General features: G+C 42.7%; 3 protein-coding genes across 12 annotated transcripts in view; 2 read left to right on the top strand and 1 right to left on the bottom strand.

Moving 5' to 3' along the window:
* The window catches only part of kiaa1522 (KIAA1522 ortholog), a 54760-nt gene extending 48819 nt beyond the window's left edge, over positions 1–5941 (bottom strand). For 2 of the 7 annotated variants that reach the window (XR_008607759.1, XR_008607760.1), the window contains exons 1-2: positions 5851–5941; positions 4805–4984 (exon numbers count right to left, since the gene is read on the bottom strand). The gene's annotated coding sequence lies outside the window, so the exon portion shown is untranslated. Of the gene's footprint in view, positions 1–2074; positions 2206–4804; positions 4985–5850 lie in introns of those variants that run through there. The other 5 variants (XR_008607756.1, XR_008607761.1, XR_008607762.1 and 2 more) reach the window with 5 other exon arrangements.
* On the top strand, positions 479–6008 carry sync (syncoilin, intermediate filament protein). 2 transcript variants are annotated; one of them, XM_055056035.1, is made up of 6 exons: positions 479–637; positions 2535–4063; positions 4155–4369; positions 4634–4841; positions 4937–5061; positions 5136–6008. In XM_055056035.1, the coding sequence occupies exons 2-6, from the start codon at positions 2588–2590 to the stop codon at positions 5182–5184; spliced, it is 2073 nt and encodes a 690-aa protein (XP_054912010.1). In that variant the 5' UTR covers positions 479–637; positions 2535–2587; the 3' UTR covers positions 5185–6008. The 2 variants fall into 2 exon arrangements, with proteins under 2 accessions (XP_054912010.1, XP_054912009.1); XM_055056034.1 differs by having other exon boundaries at positions 2524–4063.
* Positions 6009–6230: 222 nt separating this feature from the next.
* tert (telomerase reverse transcriptase) lies at positions 6231–16193 on the top strand. Of its 3 annotated transcripts, XM_055056032.1 has the most exons (16): positions 6231–7797; positions 8517–9795; positions 10086–10275; positions 10362–10515; positions 10577–10744; positions 10857–11018; positions 11358–11459; positions 11540–11625; positions 11703–11819; positions 11904–11975; positions 12097–12285; positions 13186–13312; positions 14018–14079; positions 14402–14526; positions 14608–14745; positions 16080–16193. In XM_055056032.1, exons 1-16 carry the CDS (start codon positions 7582–7584, stop codon positions 16181–16183), a joined length of 3291 nt encoding a protein of 1096 aa, XP_054912007.1. In that variant the 5' UTR covers positions 6231–7581; the 3' UTR covers positions 16184–16193. The 3 variants fall into 3 exon arrangements, with proteins under 3 accessions (XP_054912007.1, XP_054912006.1, XP_054912008.1); XM_055056031.1 differs by having other exon boundaries at positions 14402–14745; XM_055056033.1 differs by lacking the exons at positions 14402–14526; positions 14608–14745; positions 16080–16193 and having other exon boundaries at positions 13186–13338.
* The last annotated feature ends 30 nt before the right edge of the window (positions 16194–16223 follow it).

Genomic DNA, 16223 nt, shown 5'->3' with positions numbered 1-16223 from the left:
CTGCACCATCTCCCAGGATCATTTTTCACCGTCTCTACTGTGAACGTCCTTGTATTTCCTGTCTTGTCTGGTGATTTTGTGAGGTCAGAAGTTTAGGTGAAAACCAATCCTCCCTGGGGAAATACTGTAGTCACGAAAGTACAGGCAGCTATTTTAAAACTCCTCGATAATGACGAGGCACGGCTGGAATCCTGGACCGACGCTCTTTCATTGGAAACCTACCTCCATTGCTCACGTGTATACGCCTGCACAACCACTGAACAACTTACAAAAAGACTAATTTAATCATTTAAAGGATATATCCTGTTCAATTCTTTTCCTCTGTCAGGTTGAAACAACTTGCTCCTGTGTATCTTTCTCCAAATCCAGTGTTTATTAATAAACCTAAACATTTCTGGGGTCGTCATGGTCACACATAGCAGCACAGTGAGTGCGAGGGAAGAAGGAGGTCGGCTCAGCTGTCTCTTTCGCCCTCCCCTCTTTTTAGAGTTCATCCGCACCCCGTTCTCCCGCTCATTCCCCAACCGCTCAGCTTTCTTTTGTCATCTTGACTTCAAACTGTTCAACTCCTTTCACACATTTACCATCAAGAGACGTCACACGGAAAAAGGACCTGGGATATATATATATGCTAATTGTAAGTACAGTTGAATTACGATTTACATTTGGTGATTTGATAAAGTTTGGATTTTGATGCTGACAATGTTCTACTACTGCAAAGAAAGAGGACAAGCAAAAAACATATTTTACAACTTTATAAACATTCAATGAGGGACTGTTACTTGAAAAAGTTTACATTTATGTTTACGTCAGATGTGGGTCATTAGTCCCTCTGGGTGCGACAGCCTCTTGTCCTCATCTGTGCTGCAACAAGACAGATGGTTGCTTTCCTATCCTGCTCAGAGTTTTCTTTTTGTGAAACTTAAATGTGATGCTAGCCAATAGAGCAGATGTTTTGAACAAACTAGAATCGACTTGAATGTATCCACAAAGCAACGTGGTGTTGGAAAATAGCATCGTGCCCTTTCTGCCCACCAACTTCTGCCTTACAGACACAATTGACTCAAAACACTACAATATTTACTGGAAAACACATTGTGTCTATAGATAGACACAATGACATGTTATGCTATTGCTCCAGGATGCATGCAGTGCCACTTGCTGGAGTTTCAGAGCTTCAAATCCATCAGGCTGGCGTTCGTACCCATGGCATTACAGTGTTTATATGTGAAATCATGAATAGGCCTGCTGAGGCATGTCCAAACATTCCAAAAGCTTTGACGCCTGGACACCTGCCCCCTGACAGGACAGCTGTCAGTAGCATGCCATTTTCAAAACTGCTTTACTCCACCGACCCAGAAGTCCCCATGGCATCACAGCTTTCAGCGTCTCGCCATATTAACCTAACCCCTCCGTTAACAGGTCATCAGTGTCAGTGAGGTATGTCACTGGCATGATAGAAACATCTTCATAAAATAAGTACAACTGAACAACAGTTTGACGTAATAAATAGAATGTTCTGACATTAGTCTAAAACACGAGTCAGTGCAAGATTATACGAGAACCAACATTTACTTTGTAAAGACAAAAAACAAAGAGTATGAAAACCAAAGAATTTGAAGTTCCTCAGAATTGGAACTTTGGTGATGCTTTCTGGACATCTCTGTGTTACTTCCAAAAAGAACCAAAGCAGCAAGGACGGTATGAAGTCAGTCTATCACTGTTGCAGTTATGAAACACCAAGCAAGGTACTGGCAACAGAGGAAGACGTATGTCAGGGTAACCTGGCTTCACAACTCAATAGAGCAATGCAGCGTTGATAGGCACTGATATGATTTAAGGTAAAAAAAAAAAAAGAAGTGGCAAACTTTTAATGGAGAAGCATTCAGAATTCATCCTAATAGGTCTCACTTTGTACTTCCTGTAGATCTGTTAATGGCTTAACTCATGAAGGCTCACATGGGATATGGTTAGCTAGATTAGGTCCACCATTGACTACGCACTGGCAACTGTCTTAAATATTTTACCTTCTTTCTCGCCATAGAAAATAGGCCACAAACTGTTCTGAAATTACCTTGTCTTTGATAAGGTCTTAACAGTCACCTGAATGATCCAGAGAAGCAAAAGAGCAAAAACATCTGCTCACACAGAGGCGTTCCTGCTTGCTGACAGGGTTGATGTTTTTGATTGTCAGTGCTTGACCCACTGGAATTATATGAAAGTACAAGTCAAAGAATATTTTTTCTGATTTGGCTCATATTTTCACAAAAAGACAAACACGTCGACTATACAGTGTTTCTTACCTTTCAGATGAGGTGTTATTTACTAAATAGTAAGACTTACTGATAACCAGGTGATTGGCTGACCAGGCAACCTCAAAAACTGGAACTTTTTATTGTGATTTTTATTGTGTGCCTGACACATTTAATTTCCTGAGGGAGTCTTTAATTTCCTAAGGGAGTCTTCCCAAGGTATCAATAAAGTACAAGTCTAAGTCTAAGTCATTCCTTGTTTCTTGTCAAGGGTTGTTACAGGACATAAAGAAGATCACTTCACCAGAACAGAGTAAAAGAACTTGGCTAATCCAATGGAAGACCAAGAGAAGGACTTATCTTCTACTGGATTTGGGCCACTCTTTATCAAAGAAGAAAAGGGGAATACAGATGGAAGCATCGTGGATCAGAGAGATGGTAACCAAAACCCCGAAGGGCAAAATTGCACTGGAAAACCGGGTAAACAATCAAAGCCATACATCCAGGAAATGGACGTCTTACTGAAAAGTTGTGAAAAGCTTACAGGTATTCCTTTTAGATCACGCCACATTGAAGGTTACTCAGAAGCAAGTTTGAGTAAATCCAGTTGGAATCGAGGCAAAGAGGAGGTCCAAACAGAAACCCATGTCGAAGCACGCAGCTCTACTCAAGACAGCCATTCCTCCTGCTACATTGACACAAATATGGACTGGACTGAAACAAAAACCGAACAGGCAGAAAGGCAAAACTTAGGCACAGTAATCCACAGGCATGGGACGTCTTATCACTCCGAGATGCCACTATCCTCAGTAGGCAACAACCTGAGTGCCAGCATGCTGGAGTGTGAGGGCCAGCTGTTGGGGATGTTGGCCATGCTTGAAAGTTGCATGGAGGAGGCTGGCATGGAGTTCGAGCCACAACATCGGGTAGGAGATGCAGGCCAAGACTATGTGCACATCAGAAAGGATCCACAACATCCCACTGGAACAGCCCAGATGGAGGATCAGCCAGAGAGCCAAACACTGTTGCCAATGAATGCTGATTCTTTTGGCAAAGGCAATAATGCTTCAGAGGCTGGTGAGATTGGAGAAGCAATAAATTCTGCAAGAAAAGGAAGTCCACATGATCATTTGGTTGGTTGCTCAAAGGAGAGACCAGAGAGGCAAAGTAATCTTGAAGTAGATCTGAGGCATGACTTCTTGTTTTCAGATCTGCAAGTGCCTCTGGAGCAAGCAAACCAAGATCCAAAGTTCTGTGGGGAAACAAGCACTGGACAAAGGTTCAATGAAGAGATTGGGATTATAGAAGACATTGCCAAGGCAGGAGTCGATGACACAAACATGACTGAAGAGAGACATAAAACTGATCTTGAGTCGGACATGAATAGATTGAGGTCTCAGATGGAGGACTGCATAGAGGAGGTGCAGCGGTTAGAGAAACGGAGAAAGGAGTTACTGTTGGAGGTGCTGCGGCTGAGAGGGCCCAGAGACGAAGAGGAAGTGGAAAGGGGAAGCAGGGACGAAAAGGAGACTGAGGAGTCGATTGACAGAAAAGCCGTGAAGCTGTTCACTATTCTCAGGACAGAAGAGGAGGGAAGACGAGAGGAGAGAAAAAGGGAGATTCAAGGCCTCAGGGAAGAGAGGGCAGAGGAAGAGAGGAAGACATGGAAGGTGAATCTGGAGAGACAGGGACTGCAAGACGAACTCAGGAAGCTGAGGAGGAAGCTGTTTGCTGTGGCAAGGGACTGTGCCCAGAGTCAGGCAACACTAAACAACCAGCGTTGTGATATGGAATTACTGAAGACGGAGGAGGTAATACCACCACCACCAGGAGCTGTACAAGCACCACATCTTTTAGGAAACATTGGGTAAAAAAATGTTTTTTATCTCCATCTTTTCCCAGGAAAAGTTGAACTATTTGGTGTTGCAGCTGACAGAGGAGACTTGCCAACTCAGATCAGACCAGCAGGAACAAGTGTTGGCACTAGAAGCAGAGCTTCACCGCAGAAGCTCCGGACAGACCTCCAACACTCAGGAGGACCTGACTGAGTGCAGGAGGAATTCCTGTGGGGATGTCCAGCAGTACGTCCAGGGTGGACTGAAAGCACTGGAAGACAGGTGCTGTCACAGTCATTGAATGCTTCGAGTGCATGAAAATACTCCATCCAAATGATCTATTTTTATTAAATTACTGCATCTGAGTTAATAAAATCCTTATCAAATATTGGCATCAAGGGCAGTGAAAGTACTTGATGCTTCAGCAACCGATATTTAAATTATGGAAACCTCCCAAATATTGTATTTATCCACTCTTATGCCATTCATATTCTGTGTACATTGACACTGCGGTGACAATTTTGAGTTGATGTATTGCTCATCTAGATATGAACCCATTTTGGAGGCACTGCTGAAGAGAAAAGAGGCAGCGGCTGGTGCCCTGGTGAAAGCCAAAGAGCAGTCCCAGGAGCTGAGGGTCCAGGTGAAACCTCTGAGGGAGGAGATTCTGAAACTGCAGCTGGAGAGGACCTGTTTGGAGGAGAGACTCAAACTGACCTACAAGCAGAGGCAGGAGGATGCAGGTCGCCACAAGGTAGGCAAACTGTGCTTTTTGAACATCTTTGAAAACTGGTGCCGGCATTCCCTTCAATGGATTGTCCAATCACTGCCCTCTGACCCCCTTTTCAGGAAGCTGTGCGTTTTCTGGAGGAGAGAATCCGAGAGCTGAGGACAGAGCTGGAGATTCAGAAGAGAAAAACAAAGGACATGGAGGAGTTGAGAGAAAACCTCACCAAGCAGCTCCTGCTTTACAGGTTCTTTGTGGTGTTTTTGTCAGTTTCATATTAAGGATTTGAGGATGTAATCTACGCTTGTTGTCTTTCTGTAGGACACCAACCGAGGTCCACCACAGCTGTGATCAGCAAGGAAGACCATGAGCATGCTTTTTTTTGGGGTCGGAAAACAACCTTGTCATTTGTGTTGTAATTTTGAATTTGTGAAAGAGAGTGAGCTTCATAGATTTCAAGTATGCACTTTACTCAAATTGTTTTGCTTGTAAAGGATGACGCACCATGTAGGAAGGTTTCTGTTTCGAGTAAAGGTCTGGTGTTTCTTACAGTGCGAGTGCGACTGATGACTTAATGTCTCTCTAAAGAACAGAGAGTGCTTCTTAGGCTTATAAGGGCAAGATTTTTGGAGAACTAAACAGTGCGGAACAAATTAATAGAGTGAGTGCGCTCAGGAAACAAGAGAGCACCAATGTGTCAGGACAGGCACTCATCTCTACGAAGCAGAGACAAAGCTTTCGGTCTTCAGTGTTAGATTAAAGACTTGTAAGCACATTTGCTGGGTTAGTAAGGTGCTAGTACAGCTCATAACTACTTAAATGGAAATGTGAACAAGTAGGTTCACTGGCTGCTTAAGGAAATTCAGTAAAATGTGGACTATGTGCAACATTAAAATGCCACTAGATGTGTGCTCTGGATTTTAGCTGGATGTCCTTGATGCACATCCAGCTAAACTATAGTCATAAACTCTAGCGTTAGTAGTGCTTATATGGAGCTAAAACAGTTTTATAACTCAAAAATGCACAGAATCCTTACCTCATGTCTGCCTACTTGTCCTTGCAGAGTTGCGAGATGCGTGTGCTGCCACCTTCGACCCCTGCAGCTTTTTCAGTAAATCGGAATTTTCTCTTTCAGTGATGTCTGTTTAAAAAAATAAATAAATTAGACAATAAAATATTTACATTTTAACAACATTAAGTACTTTACACTTGTTTTTAATCGTGTGAAGCACTTTAAACTGCTGAAATGAGCTCTGCAAATATTTGGGGCCTGCCATAGAAATGTATGGCAGGCACCTATTGTTCTTCACCTCAAGATAATTGTCGCTTCCGACTACCGTTAATGCGGCCCGTACCGCTGCACGCCTCACAATACATATATTAAAACATGCGGCTCGGTCCCCTGAGGGGAGCTATTACTTTTGTTGGCATTTCGAGTAACTGTGGCAACATAATTAACAAAAACAACGAGCCAAATTCAAGTCAAAACAAAAGACTAACTGACACAAAACAGTGTCAGTTCCACTCAAAATAGACAGAATTTTGTCTCCCTCTGACCTGCTATAGAGAACTACAGAGATGGCAGAATGTCAGAATTACAAACATGGTGGAACAATTGCTAGAAACTCATTGCATCTCTGAATAGCGTTGTTTGTTATATCTTACATGCATATCATCTAGTGGTGGTAAAAGCAACAAAAAAACCTAGTGTGCTCTGGACTTAAGATGGGGTAAATGCACACATATGCATGACATACCTTTAAAAAAATGGGGTGTCCGTCATGTAACGTTGCCTGGCCATATCTCGTGACCTCTTCACCTTAACTCATACCTGTCTTCTTCGTTCCTTTGACTCTAACCTCCTGACACCCATGAGAAACAAACGACAGCTTCTGTCCCCGTCCTGTCCCTCTGTCTCAAAGTGTCAGGAACTCCAACTAGCTTCAAATCACCACTCAGTCAACCATCTGGTCTATCCACCAAAACCCCTTTTCAATTTTCAGCTACTTGTTTATGTTGTCTGTCATTTCTATTTTCTTGCAAAGTCTCTTTGAGATTTCTAAAAAAAAAAAAAAAAAAAAAAAACAATCCTATATACGTTTAATGCATTATTAGTAGTATTTTAGTTATTATTAGTAGTAATTCTTTTGAACACGAGTTTTTATGCGTTTGTTTGATTGTTTTTGCTTTTGACCAATAAGATACACAGAGTTTCCGGTTGTGAGAAGAGCTTTTATCTTAAATAAGGTATTTGTTATTTCTCTTACTTGTTAGCCATGTTTGGTATATTGAATGGAGTAAGTCAATTACACACAACATGCTAATGATGGTCCACATGCTGCTGACAGTGTTCACGTTAAAATGAACATATTTGTAAAATTAGCATAAAATTACTAACATGGTTGAAGTCCATGTTGATCATTGATGCTGATTTTTAGTATCAGAACGCTGGGTCCAAACCGCTGGGCACACTTTGGCAGGTCCCGGTTAAATTTCTTCAGGAATTTTCTAGTTTTATTTTCATTGACTTCCACGTGCAACTATACGTCAGATCGTGGATCTATGGCAACAAACATTTACTTGTTGGCGATTTGTTCGCCGTTGAAGTATGCGGCCTTCTGATTGGACGTGCATGAAAACACAGTCCTCATTGGCTTACGGCAGGGCGGGCGGGTGAACTCAACACCTCAAGGCAGGAAGTAGTTTGTTTGCTAGCCAACATGGCGGTGGTCGTGTCAACAGTGAGTTAGGGGGGCTTTACGTCGTTATGTCTGCGGCTGATATGTCCGCCGTGTTGAACATCCTCCGGTCTCTGTATCGGCACGTCCGGACGCTGGAGGAGTTCGCTGGCAGCATCGAGTTCAAGGAAGGGAAGAAGCCGGTTCTGGTGGAGCAGTCGGACTCGAAGCGCTTCGAGACGTTTGTCAGAGGCGTGTTTGTGTGCTTTGACAAGGAGCTACAGCAGAGTCCCAGCTGCAGCGAGGTGAGGTGAACTCAGCAGCTGCATGAAGACCCTCTTCATTCTGCATACTGACCACTGCTGGAAGATAATACAGTGTCTTCCAAAAATATTCATGCACTTTGACCTTTCTCTCCATGTAACAACTACACGTTTTAATACTTTTGGTGTAATTACACAGCACAAAGTAGTGCATAATCCAAAAACAGTGGGTACTTCTAAATTCACTTAGTTGTCCTGGATTTTATTGACTGATTATACAATAATTTTATTTTATTGATTATACAATAATACAATAATCATTATATAATAATTATTAGAATAATTATACAATTCTTGTAAATTACAGTAATTATTATACAATTATTGTATTATTATACAATAAGGAGGCTCAAATTCACACTTTTGAGATTAACTAAATGTATATGTTTTATAATAAAGTGTATTTTATAGTAAAGCTTATTTATTATAATAAAAATATGTACAAATATACATTTTGTTAATAAAAATCTCACAAGTGTAATTTTGAGCCTTCTTAATATACCAGCCAATAACACAGCTTCATACAGAGTTGCAAAGTTCCCCACTATAACAGGGCGTTATGTAACTGTGAAAATAAACAGTACTTTTAGAAAGTGTTTATATTCTCTTTCAAAGTGGAACATAAATATGTCATGTTTTTGATGCAAAAACAACCTCAAGCATATTATTTTTTTCCTAATAATGTTATTTTATATTGGCAGATTTGCACTCTCCCAGAACTCCTGGCTTTTGTTCTCAACACCATGAAAAGGAAAAGAAGAAGAAACGTCCTGGCGCACGGCTACACCCTGCTGGCCCTGCCGCAGGAGGATCGGGACGCAGACCACTTTAAATTCCAAGGAGACGTGACCCAAAGTGCCGCCTATATCCATGGCAGTGACCTGTGGAAGAAAGTCACCTTGCGCCTGGGCACGGACATCACACGCTACCTGCTGGAGAGCTGCTCCGTATTCGTGGCCGTGCCACCTTCATGTGCTTTCCAGGTGTGCGGCGTCCCGGTGTATGACAGGGTGTCCACGAGCGTGCCCTCGAGTGGGTTTCATCTTCAGCCTAGACTTAGGGGGCGCAGTTTGTCTCAGTTTGGAAGAGATCAACGATCACTGCGCTTTAGGGGAAGACAGAAGGTTGAGAATGTGTCTCAAAGCCAGATTAGGAGAAGAAGAAAGGAAAAAGGGAACAAGAGAAAAAGAAAGAGGGGACTCGATCAGCTGGAGGAGACGGGGACGTCCTCAGGAAAGAGGAGACGGTTAGCAAACACAGACAGCAATCAGGAGCAAACGGTTGAGGAAAGGCAGGCTAAGTTTGTGGAGACAGCAACGTCGAGGAGGAATGTGGAAAATGGGACAAGTGGTTTCAAACAGACAATTGAGATGCCATTGACTGAGGGTGGTCCCAGTTGGCGGTCAGGGGCTTTTCCTCCTTTGCCGCCCTCACAAAGTTTTATCCGCACGCTGGGATTTCTGTACGGCGGCAGAGGCCTGCACGGCTTCCTTCTCAACAGGAAGAAAAAGAGCAGCGATGGATCCAGAAGGTTACAAGGGAAAGACTTGATACGAGTCGTCTTCTTTGAGGGCTTGATGTATTTGAACGGTTTAGAGAGGAAACCGAAAAAGCTTCCCCAGAGGTTCTTCAACATGGTTCCCCTCTTTAGTCGGCTGTTACGACAACACAAGAAATGCCCTTACAGCAAGATCCTGCAGAGAATCTGCCCTTTGGTCGAAGAGCATAACACGGGACCCGGAGAGCTAAACTCCCTCTTACCTAAACACTGTGCGCCCCATAGGGTCTTCCTGTTCGTCAGAGAATGTCTGTCTACTGTGATTCCGCGAGAGATGTGGGGCTCGGACCACAACCGGGTTCGTTTCTTCGCCAAAGCTAGGGTTTTTCTCCACAGCGGCAAGTTTGAGAGGCTGTCGCTGGCTGAGTTGATGTGGAACATGAAGGTGAATGACTGTGACTGGTTGAAGATCAGTAAAACCGGTAAGTCAGATATGCTACTTTTTTGTTATTGAAAGGTTGAGAGATGTCTGCAGTTCATTCAGACAAAGCTTCTGTTACACGCACCGTTTAGTCTCTAGAAAGTCTGCTTCATTTGGGGAGGATTGAATGTGCAATTGAACTCTGATGAGGACCTAAAACCAAACTCTGGTTTGCCTAAAAGCCGAGGTCTTGGTTTGGTTGAAGTGAACTTTGCCATTAAACTCTGATTGGTGCGGTTTTAGTTGTGGTTCGTGTTTCTGACATTCTGAACCGGCTCGTCTTACTTGCAGGTCGAATCCCACCCAGTGAGCTCGCATACCGGACGCAAATCCTGGGTCAGTTCCTGACCTGGCTGCTGGATGGCTTTGTTGTGGGTCTCGTCCGCGCTTGTTTCTACGCCACGGAGAGCGTGGGGCAGAAGAACGCCATCAGGTTCTACCGACAGGAAGTCTGGACTAAACTTCAGGACTTGGCTTTCAAGTAGGTACCGAGGTGGTTCTGTTTACACCCGAGTTTGGGATACAGAACATATAGCTTCATTTCAAAATAAAAATTTATTTTCACAGAGGTCACCTATCCAAAGGTCAGATGGAGGAGTTGTCTCCTGCTCAGGCAGCGTCTCTCCCCAAAGGCACCGTCGTCTCCCGACTTCGTTTCATTCCCAAGGCAGATGGCATGAGGCCCATCACACGAGTTATAGGAACGGATCCCAAAACGAGGGTACGCCGGGAACTTTAGATACCTTGTCTTAGGGAAGTTGCAACACTAATTCCTCGTGCAGTTGTTCCAGGGCCGGGTGCGGGACTTGCTGGACATGCTGAGGGCCTGCGTGCGCTCCACTCCATCCCTCCTCAGCTCCACTGTGTGGGGGATGACGGATATTCACAAGGTGCTGAGCTCTCTGGCGCCAGCCCAGAAAGACCAACCGCAACCCCTCTACTTTGTCAAAGTGAGTCTTAACATCTGATGGTTTAGTTTTTCTCTCAAGCTATTGAGAAAAACCTGTTTTTGTAAAATGACAGCCAGAGAAGATTTGTACTGCTGTCTTATTTGTCTAACAGGTGGATGTGAGTGGAGCCTACGAGAGCCTGCCGCATGACAAACTCATAGAGGTGATTGGCCAGGCCTTGTGCCCCGTCCAGGACGAGCTCTTCACCATCCGCCGCTATGCCAAGATCTGGGCAGATTCCCACGAGGGCCTGAAAAAGGCCTTTGTTAGACAGGTGCCGTTATTTGAATTTGTGGATAACTCCGCTATGTGACTCTTGTAATGCTAGAAGGATCATTTTATGGTATAGAAGGATATACAGCTACTTTATGTAGTTGGTTTACACCCAATGCTCAATCTAATATCATAAATATGAATTGAACATACTTTTGTCTCATTTTGCAGATTTTAATCAGCCACTAATCCTTGCAGTAAAAAAAAAAAATCTTACCAATTATGTTTGTTTCATCAATCTTAGCAGCAGTTTTTATCTACGTTGGGTCTCAACTTTCACTTTTCATTTTTGGGGAAAGAAAATGTCTGTCTTCCTTTGCTGCCATTTTTGTTGCCATAGGCAGACTTTCTGGAGGACAACATGGGATCCACCAACATGAAGGGATTTTTAATGTCGTTGCAAAAGAGTGCAAAACTCCACCATGCCATCCTCGTAGAACAAGTAAGACTTGGATTACAATTTGAAGCCCTTTAAATACATTTTTCCACAACGTTAACCTAAATTTTTCTCCGTTTTTACAGCATTTTTGCTCTGATCTCCGAGGCAAAGAAGCTTCACAGTTCTTCACCCAAATGCTAACAGGCAGCGTAGTTCAGTATGGAAAGAAGTAAGTCATGCTTCTCTTACTAAACGTCCTTGTTTGTTAAATACACTTGTTCCAAAGCATGACCCTGCGTGTTGCAGGACGTACCACCAGTGCCGAGGGATTCCTCAGGGATCGGTCGTGTCCTGTCTGCTCTGTTGTTTGTGTTACGGCCACATGGAGAACGTTCTATTCAAAGACATCACTAAAAACAAAGGGTAGGGCAGAAACGTCCTGTTGTGGTCCATCTTCTCCAGAAGGGGGCAGTGTTTCTGGATCTCACTTGTCTCCTTGGTTCTCAGGTGTTTGATGAGGTTGGTGGACGACTTCCTCCTTATTACTCCAGACCAACATCAAGCTCAAACCTTTCTGAAGTACGGCTCATACTTGGGAAATCTAATTTTAATAAAATATTTTTTTTAGCTACGTTTGTTCTGTTTTTAGATAAACACTCACACATACTCAAATGAGTCTGAGCTTCAACACTGTGTGCAGGACCTTGCTGGCTGGAGTCCCACAGTATGGTCTAATGGTCAATCCACAGAAGGTGGCGGTCAACTTCCAGCTCCAGGGAAGTGTGGGCTCCTGTGCGGGCATTCGCATGTTGCCTGCTCACTGTCTCTTCCCTTGGTGTGGGCTGCTGCTGGACACCCACTCCCTGGACGTCTATAAAGACTATTCAAGGTGAAATCTGTCGTCAGTTGAGCCATATACCTGCAGTCTGTTTGGTTTAAGTTATTGCGCTTTTTGCCTTTCCTTTATGGTTTCTTGTAAACTGTGTGACCTCTTCCTCCATGCACTTTGCACCAACTCGTAAATGACTCCCATGCTAGTATGGAGGATATTTTTCCTGGCATACGGTGCTTTGCAAAGGTTTTTTTTTTTTTTTAGATAATGAAATGCACTACTTGTAATGTGGCACTGAGTTTTGTAGCAGGGATTTTGCAGGTTTCAGAAACTCAAATTTAAGACCTTTTAAGGTTGCTTTAAGACTGTTATTAATAAAATTCAAGACCCGCGTCACGACAGAAATGTGCCCAAAAAAAAAAAATTACAAATAAATAAGTTGTATGGTTTGGACATTTCTCAATCAATAAAATTTCACTTACCCATGATGGTCATAACAAAAGAAGCCAGCTAGCTAGACGTATAGCTTGCTCTTTTACATTCATCATGGGGAAGTGCGAATTTAGTGAGGGTATGTTAGTAGCTAGTTACTGGTTACCAGAACTGCCTCAAGTCTGTGAGGCGAAGGTGATTGCTCCTCACACAGTTTTGCGTCACAGTAAAGTCCTGCAAGAAAAAATATAAGCTACATAGTATATATGGTTCCATAACAAGTTTAAGACCTGTGATCAACCTAAACAAGGTCAACTTAGTTGTTTTTTATTCAATACATTTAAGATTTTTCAAAGCCTATGTTGTAGAAACATGAATTCATGATTTTTTTAAGGATGTGTTTACACTTCTTGCACACAGGTTTTTGTCACTTTATTACGTGCTTTAAGATTATTTTTTTACCTCCAAGGTTTGAGGGGTTTTTTTTAACCTCTTTTAGTATATATATATTTCTATCTCTTACAGCTATGCTGGACTCTCTCTACGGTACTCCCTCTCTCTGGGTTCTTTCCATTCAGCCGGTCACCAAATGAAGAGGAAGCTGATGGCCATCCTTCGGCTCAAATGTCATCCTCTCTTCTTGGACTTGAAGGTTGGAGATGAAAAGACCTCGTAAAGGTTTATCAGTGTTAAAACTCATCTGAGATTTCTACTCTGATGCATGCTAGAAAAATGTGCAGCCAGTAAAAAGCTTGGACTTTTTCTGTTACAGCCAGTTTCGACTTTAGGAGTCACACTATGCTGGATAGATGTGTAGAAATCTGTATTAATTTCCTTAATTTTGAGAGATCTGCGATTGGCTGATGCTTAATATTGGCTTATCAGATTGGTTTCTTCTCTACCTCCGCCATTGCCGGAATGCAAATATTGACCGATCTCCCTAAATTCACCCCAAAAAATGCTTCATAAGTAAGACACCAGTAGACCTCATCCAAGTCCACTTTAACAGCAGTGAAATTACCGGGCAAACTCTAATAACCAGATCCATCCCACAGTTTCACATCTAAGGGGAAAGCCGCCGTTCTCCCCTTTAGACTGCAATCAGTCGAAACTCATCCACACCCACCATATCGAAGAACGTCGAGGTGTGAGTTTTTACAGAGCGTTGGACTGGTCGGCCAGCAACTGCCATGAATTCAAACCAACAGGTTTGACTCTCGGCACGTTGTTGAGAACTCGACTTACAGAACTGCACAGAACAAGAAACGTACAACATGCAACAGAAATACTCGCAGATGTCAAAATGTTTCTCTCTCTCTTTTTGCTTTCGTGCTTCAAAACAATCATGTCGTTTTAGACCAACTCCCTTGAAGCGGTTTACAGGAACATCTATAAGCTGGTGGTGCTGCATGCATGCAGGTAAAAACGACTGAGTTGCGACTTTCTTTCTGCACTCCTGGTGTTTTTGTTTAAAGCCCCATAAGATATCTGTGGCCATCTCTTGCCTCCATTGTCAGAATTTCTGCATGTTAAACATTTCAGTTAGGAGACGCATGACTCGCATGCCTTCCCATGTAAACCCACCAACCTCGACCTCATAGCCTCATTAAGATAATACTGATACCACACTAAACTGATGTTACTCAATATCTGCTCTGACCTGGAACTTAATTGCCTGTCTGTCAATCCCAGAACATACTTATCTAAAGGCGACGTGAGTTTTATTTTATTTTTTTTCCAGGTTTCATGTGTGTGCACAGAGTTTGCCCTTTGGTCAAACAGTCGCCAAGAATCCGCTTTACTTCCTGCAGATGATCTGGGACATGGCTCAGTACGCCAATAAGCTCCTCAGGTCCAGCAACAAGGGTGACATTTCCACAAAAGAGTTCAGAAAAGCACCACGTTTAGAGCTTCTCTGCATCGTTTCATGTTTTTCCTTTTCTTTAGGGCTAATTTTAGGCAGTAAAGCCCAGACAGGCGTCGCGCAATACGAGGCGGTGGAGCTGCTTTTCTGTCTCAGCTTCCTGCTGGTGCTCTCCCAACACCGTCCGCTCTACAGGGACCTGCTGACGCACCTACACAAACGTTTGTATCCACCGAGAATCCTTTTCAAGAAAACAATTAGAATGTTTTAGCGCTGGCGTGAGGAAGAGTTTCGATCAGGGCCGAAAAATCCAACCCGACCCGATTACAGGCCCGAACCCGAAACAACCCGAAATGCTATTTGTAGCTTATGTGGAAATCTGTGGCAACAGTTGAGTCCTTTATGATTGACTGAGACCGATAATTTCAGTCACGAGTGTCCTATTAAAAGTAAAAACAAACACAACCCCGGAAACAATCAAACAAGATGTTTTACATTTTCATAGAGCACTTCTCCTCAAAATGATACATAATAAAATATTTTAATAGAGTTGGACTGTTTAGTAGTTACCAGCTGACAAAGATAAATCTGAACAACTTAAATCAAACTTCACAATTGAGAAAACTGGCTTTTTACATTTGTTATTTTTCATACAATACATTTTTCCCCCCTCATTTCTCCCATCTTGAACATTGCAGTGTTTTCCTTCCAGGTGTCAACAAACAATAGTTTAATATTTATCAAAACAGGTCAACATTTAACCGGGTTAGAATGAATACATTTGTAGATTAATACCTACATGTTTTGAAGTAACTTTGAGCTTCATCATATCACATGATGTCATTTCCAAATTAGCATATTTTAATACTTCTTTGTAGTTGCTACCACACTCATAAAATCCTGACTGTTTTCTCTCTTGTTGGCTAACAAAGTCTTCACTTGGATAAGTAAAGACTGTTTTTTCCTCTTCATGTGTGTGATGGTCTAAGAGGAAAATTAGAGCGTAGCAGCATCTTCTCTCGTCTTTGCTTGATTCTCATAAATAATAAATCACTGTTTTATTTCTTAATTCTGAGGATTTGAGTTTGAACCTCGAGTTAATATTCTTACTTGCATTGCAAAGCTAAAGGTGGTTTAATAAAGTTAGAAGTGGACCTATGTTGGCAAAATGTGAGTTCTTACAACAACTTCTCGCATGCTAACATGCTCATTTCCAAACAAAGGCACCACTACGACTCAACATAATGTGCCTTTTGCCCCATTCTGTGATAAATATATTGCCTTAGAACCTTGCTTCTGATGTTGTTGCCAAAGAAAGTTCTTCATAAATTGCATGAAAGCAATTATTGTCGTTCAAAGAAAACCCATTGTTGGAAGTGTGAACTACTTTACGGGTGTTATTCCAAGGTAAAATATCAACATACGACTTTCCATAAAAACCTGAGTTGCTTTTTATTGCCAGCTTTTATCTGATTTTACTAGATGGATTGTTTAATTGTATTGTTATAGAGTTGAAAATATGCTGCCTCATCCTCCGCTTCCCTCTTCCTGACAGGGAAGCGGAGCCTGGAGCGACGGCTGGGGGATTTGAGGCTGGCCCGGGTTCGTCAGGCCTCAAACCCCAGGACCCCCGTGGACTTCTTGGCCATCCGAATGTAATCCGTGGCCCTCTGCGGGAACTTTTTCACCCTGTGCGCAG

Source organism: Poeciliopsis prolifica, unplaced genomic scaffold (genome assembly GCF_027474105.1).
Source record: "Poeciliopsis prolifica strain line A6 unplaced genomic scaffold, Auburn_PproV2 SCAFFOLD043, whole genome shotgun sequence".
In the NCBI taxonomy this organism is placed as follows: Eukaryota; Metazoa; Chordata; class Actinopteri; order Cyprinodontiformes; family Poeciliidae; genus Poeciliopsis; species Poeciliopsis prolifica.
The sequence above is the reverse complement of the archived record's forward strand: the minus strand, read 5'-3'. Positions and strand labels throughout refer to the sequence as shown.

Bases quoted from the DNA above. Each gene is read 5' to 3' on its own strand.
- sync (XM_055056035.1), top strand. From the start codon at position 2,588: ATGGAAGACCAAGAGAAGGACTTATCTTCTACTGGATTTGGGCCACTC. The intron at 4,064-4,154 runs GTAATACCACCA...ATCTTTTCCCAG, and splicing joins AATTACTGAAGACGGAGGAG to GAAAAGTTGAACTATTTGGT. The intron at 5,062-5,135 runs GTTCTTTGTGGT...GTCTTTCTGTAG, and splicing joins AAGCAGCTCCTGCTTTACAG to GACACCAACCGAGGTCCACC.
- tert (XM_055056031.1), top strand. From the start codon at position 7,582: ATGTCTGCGGCTGATATGTCCGCCGTGTTGAACATCCTCCGGTCTCTG. The intron at 11,626-11,702 runs GTAAGTCATGCT...TGCGTGTTGCAG, and splicing joins GTAGTTCAGTATGGAAAGAA to GACGTACCACCAGTGCCGAG. The intron at 14,746-16,079 runs GTTTGTATCCAC...TCTTCCTGACAG, and splicing joins GCTGACGCACCTACACAAAC to GGAAGCGGAGCCTGGAGCGA.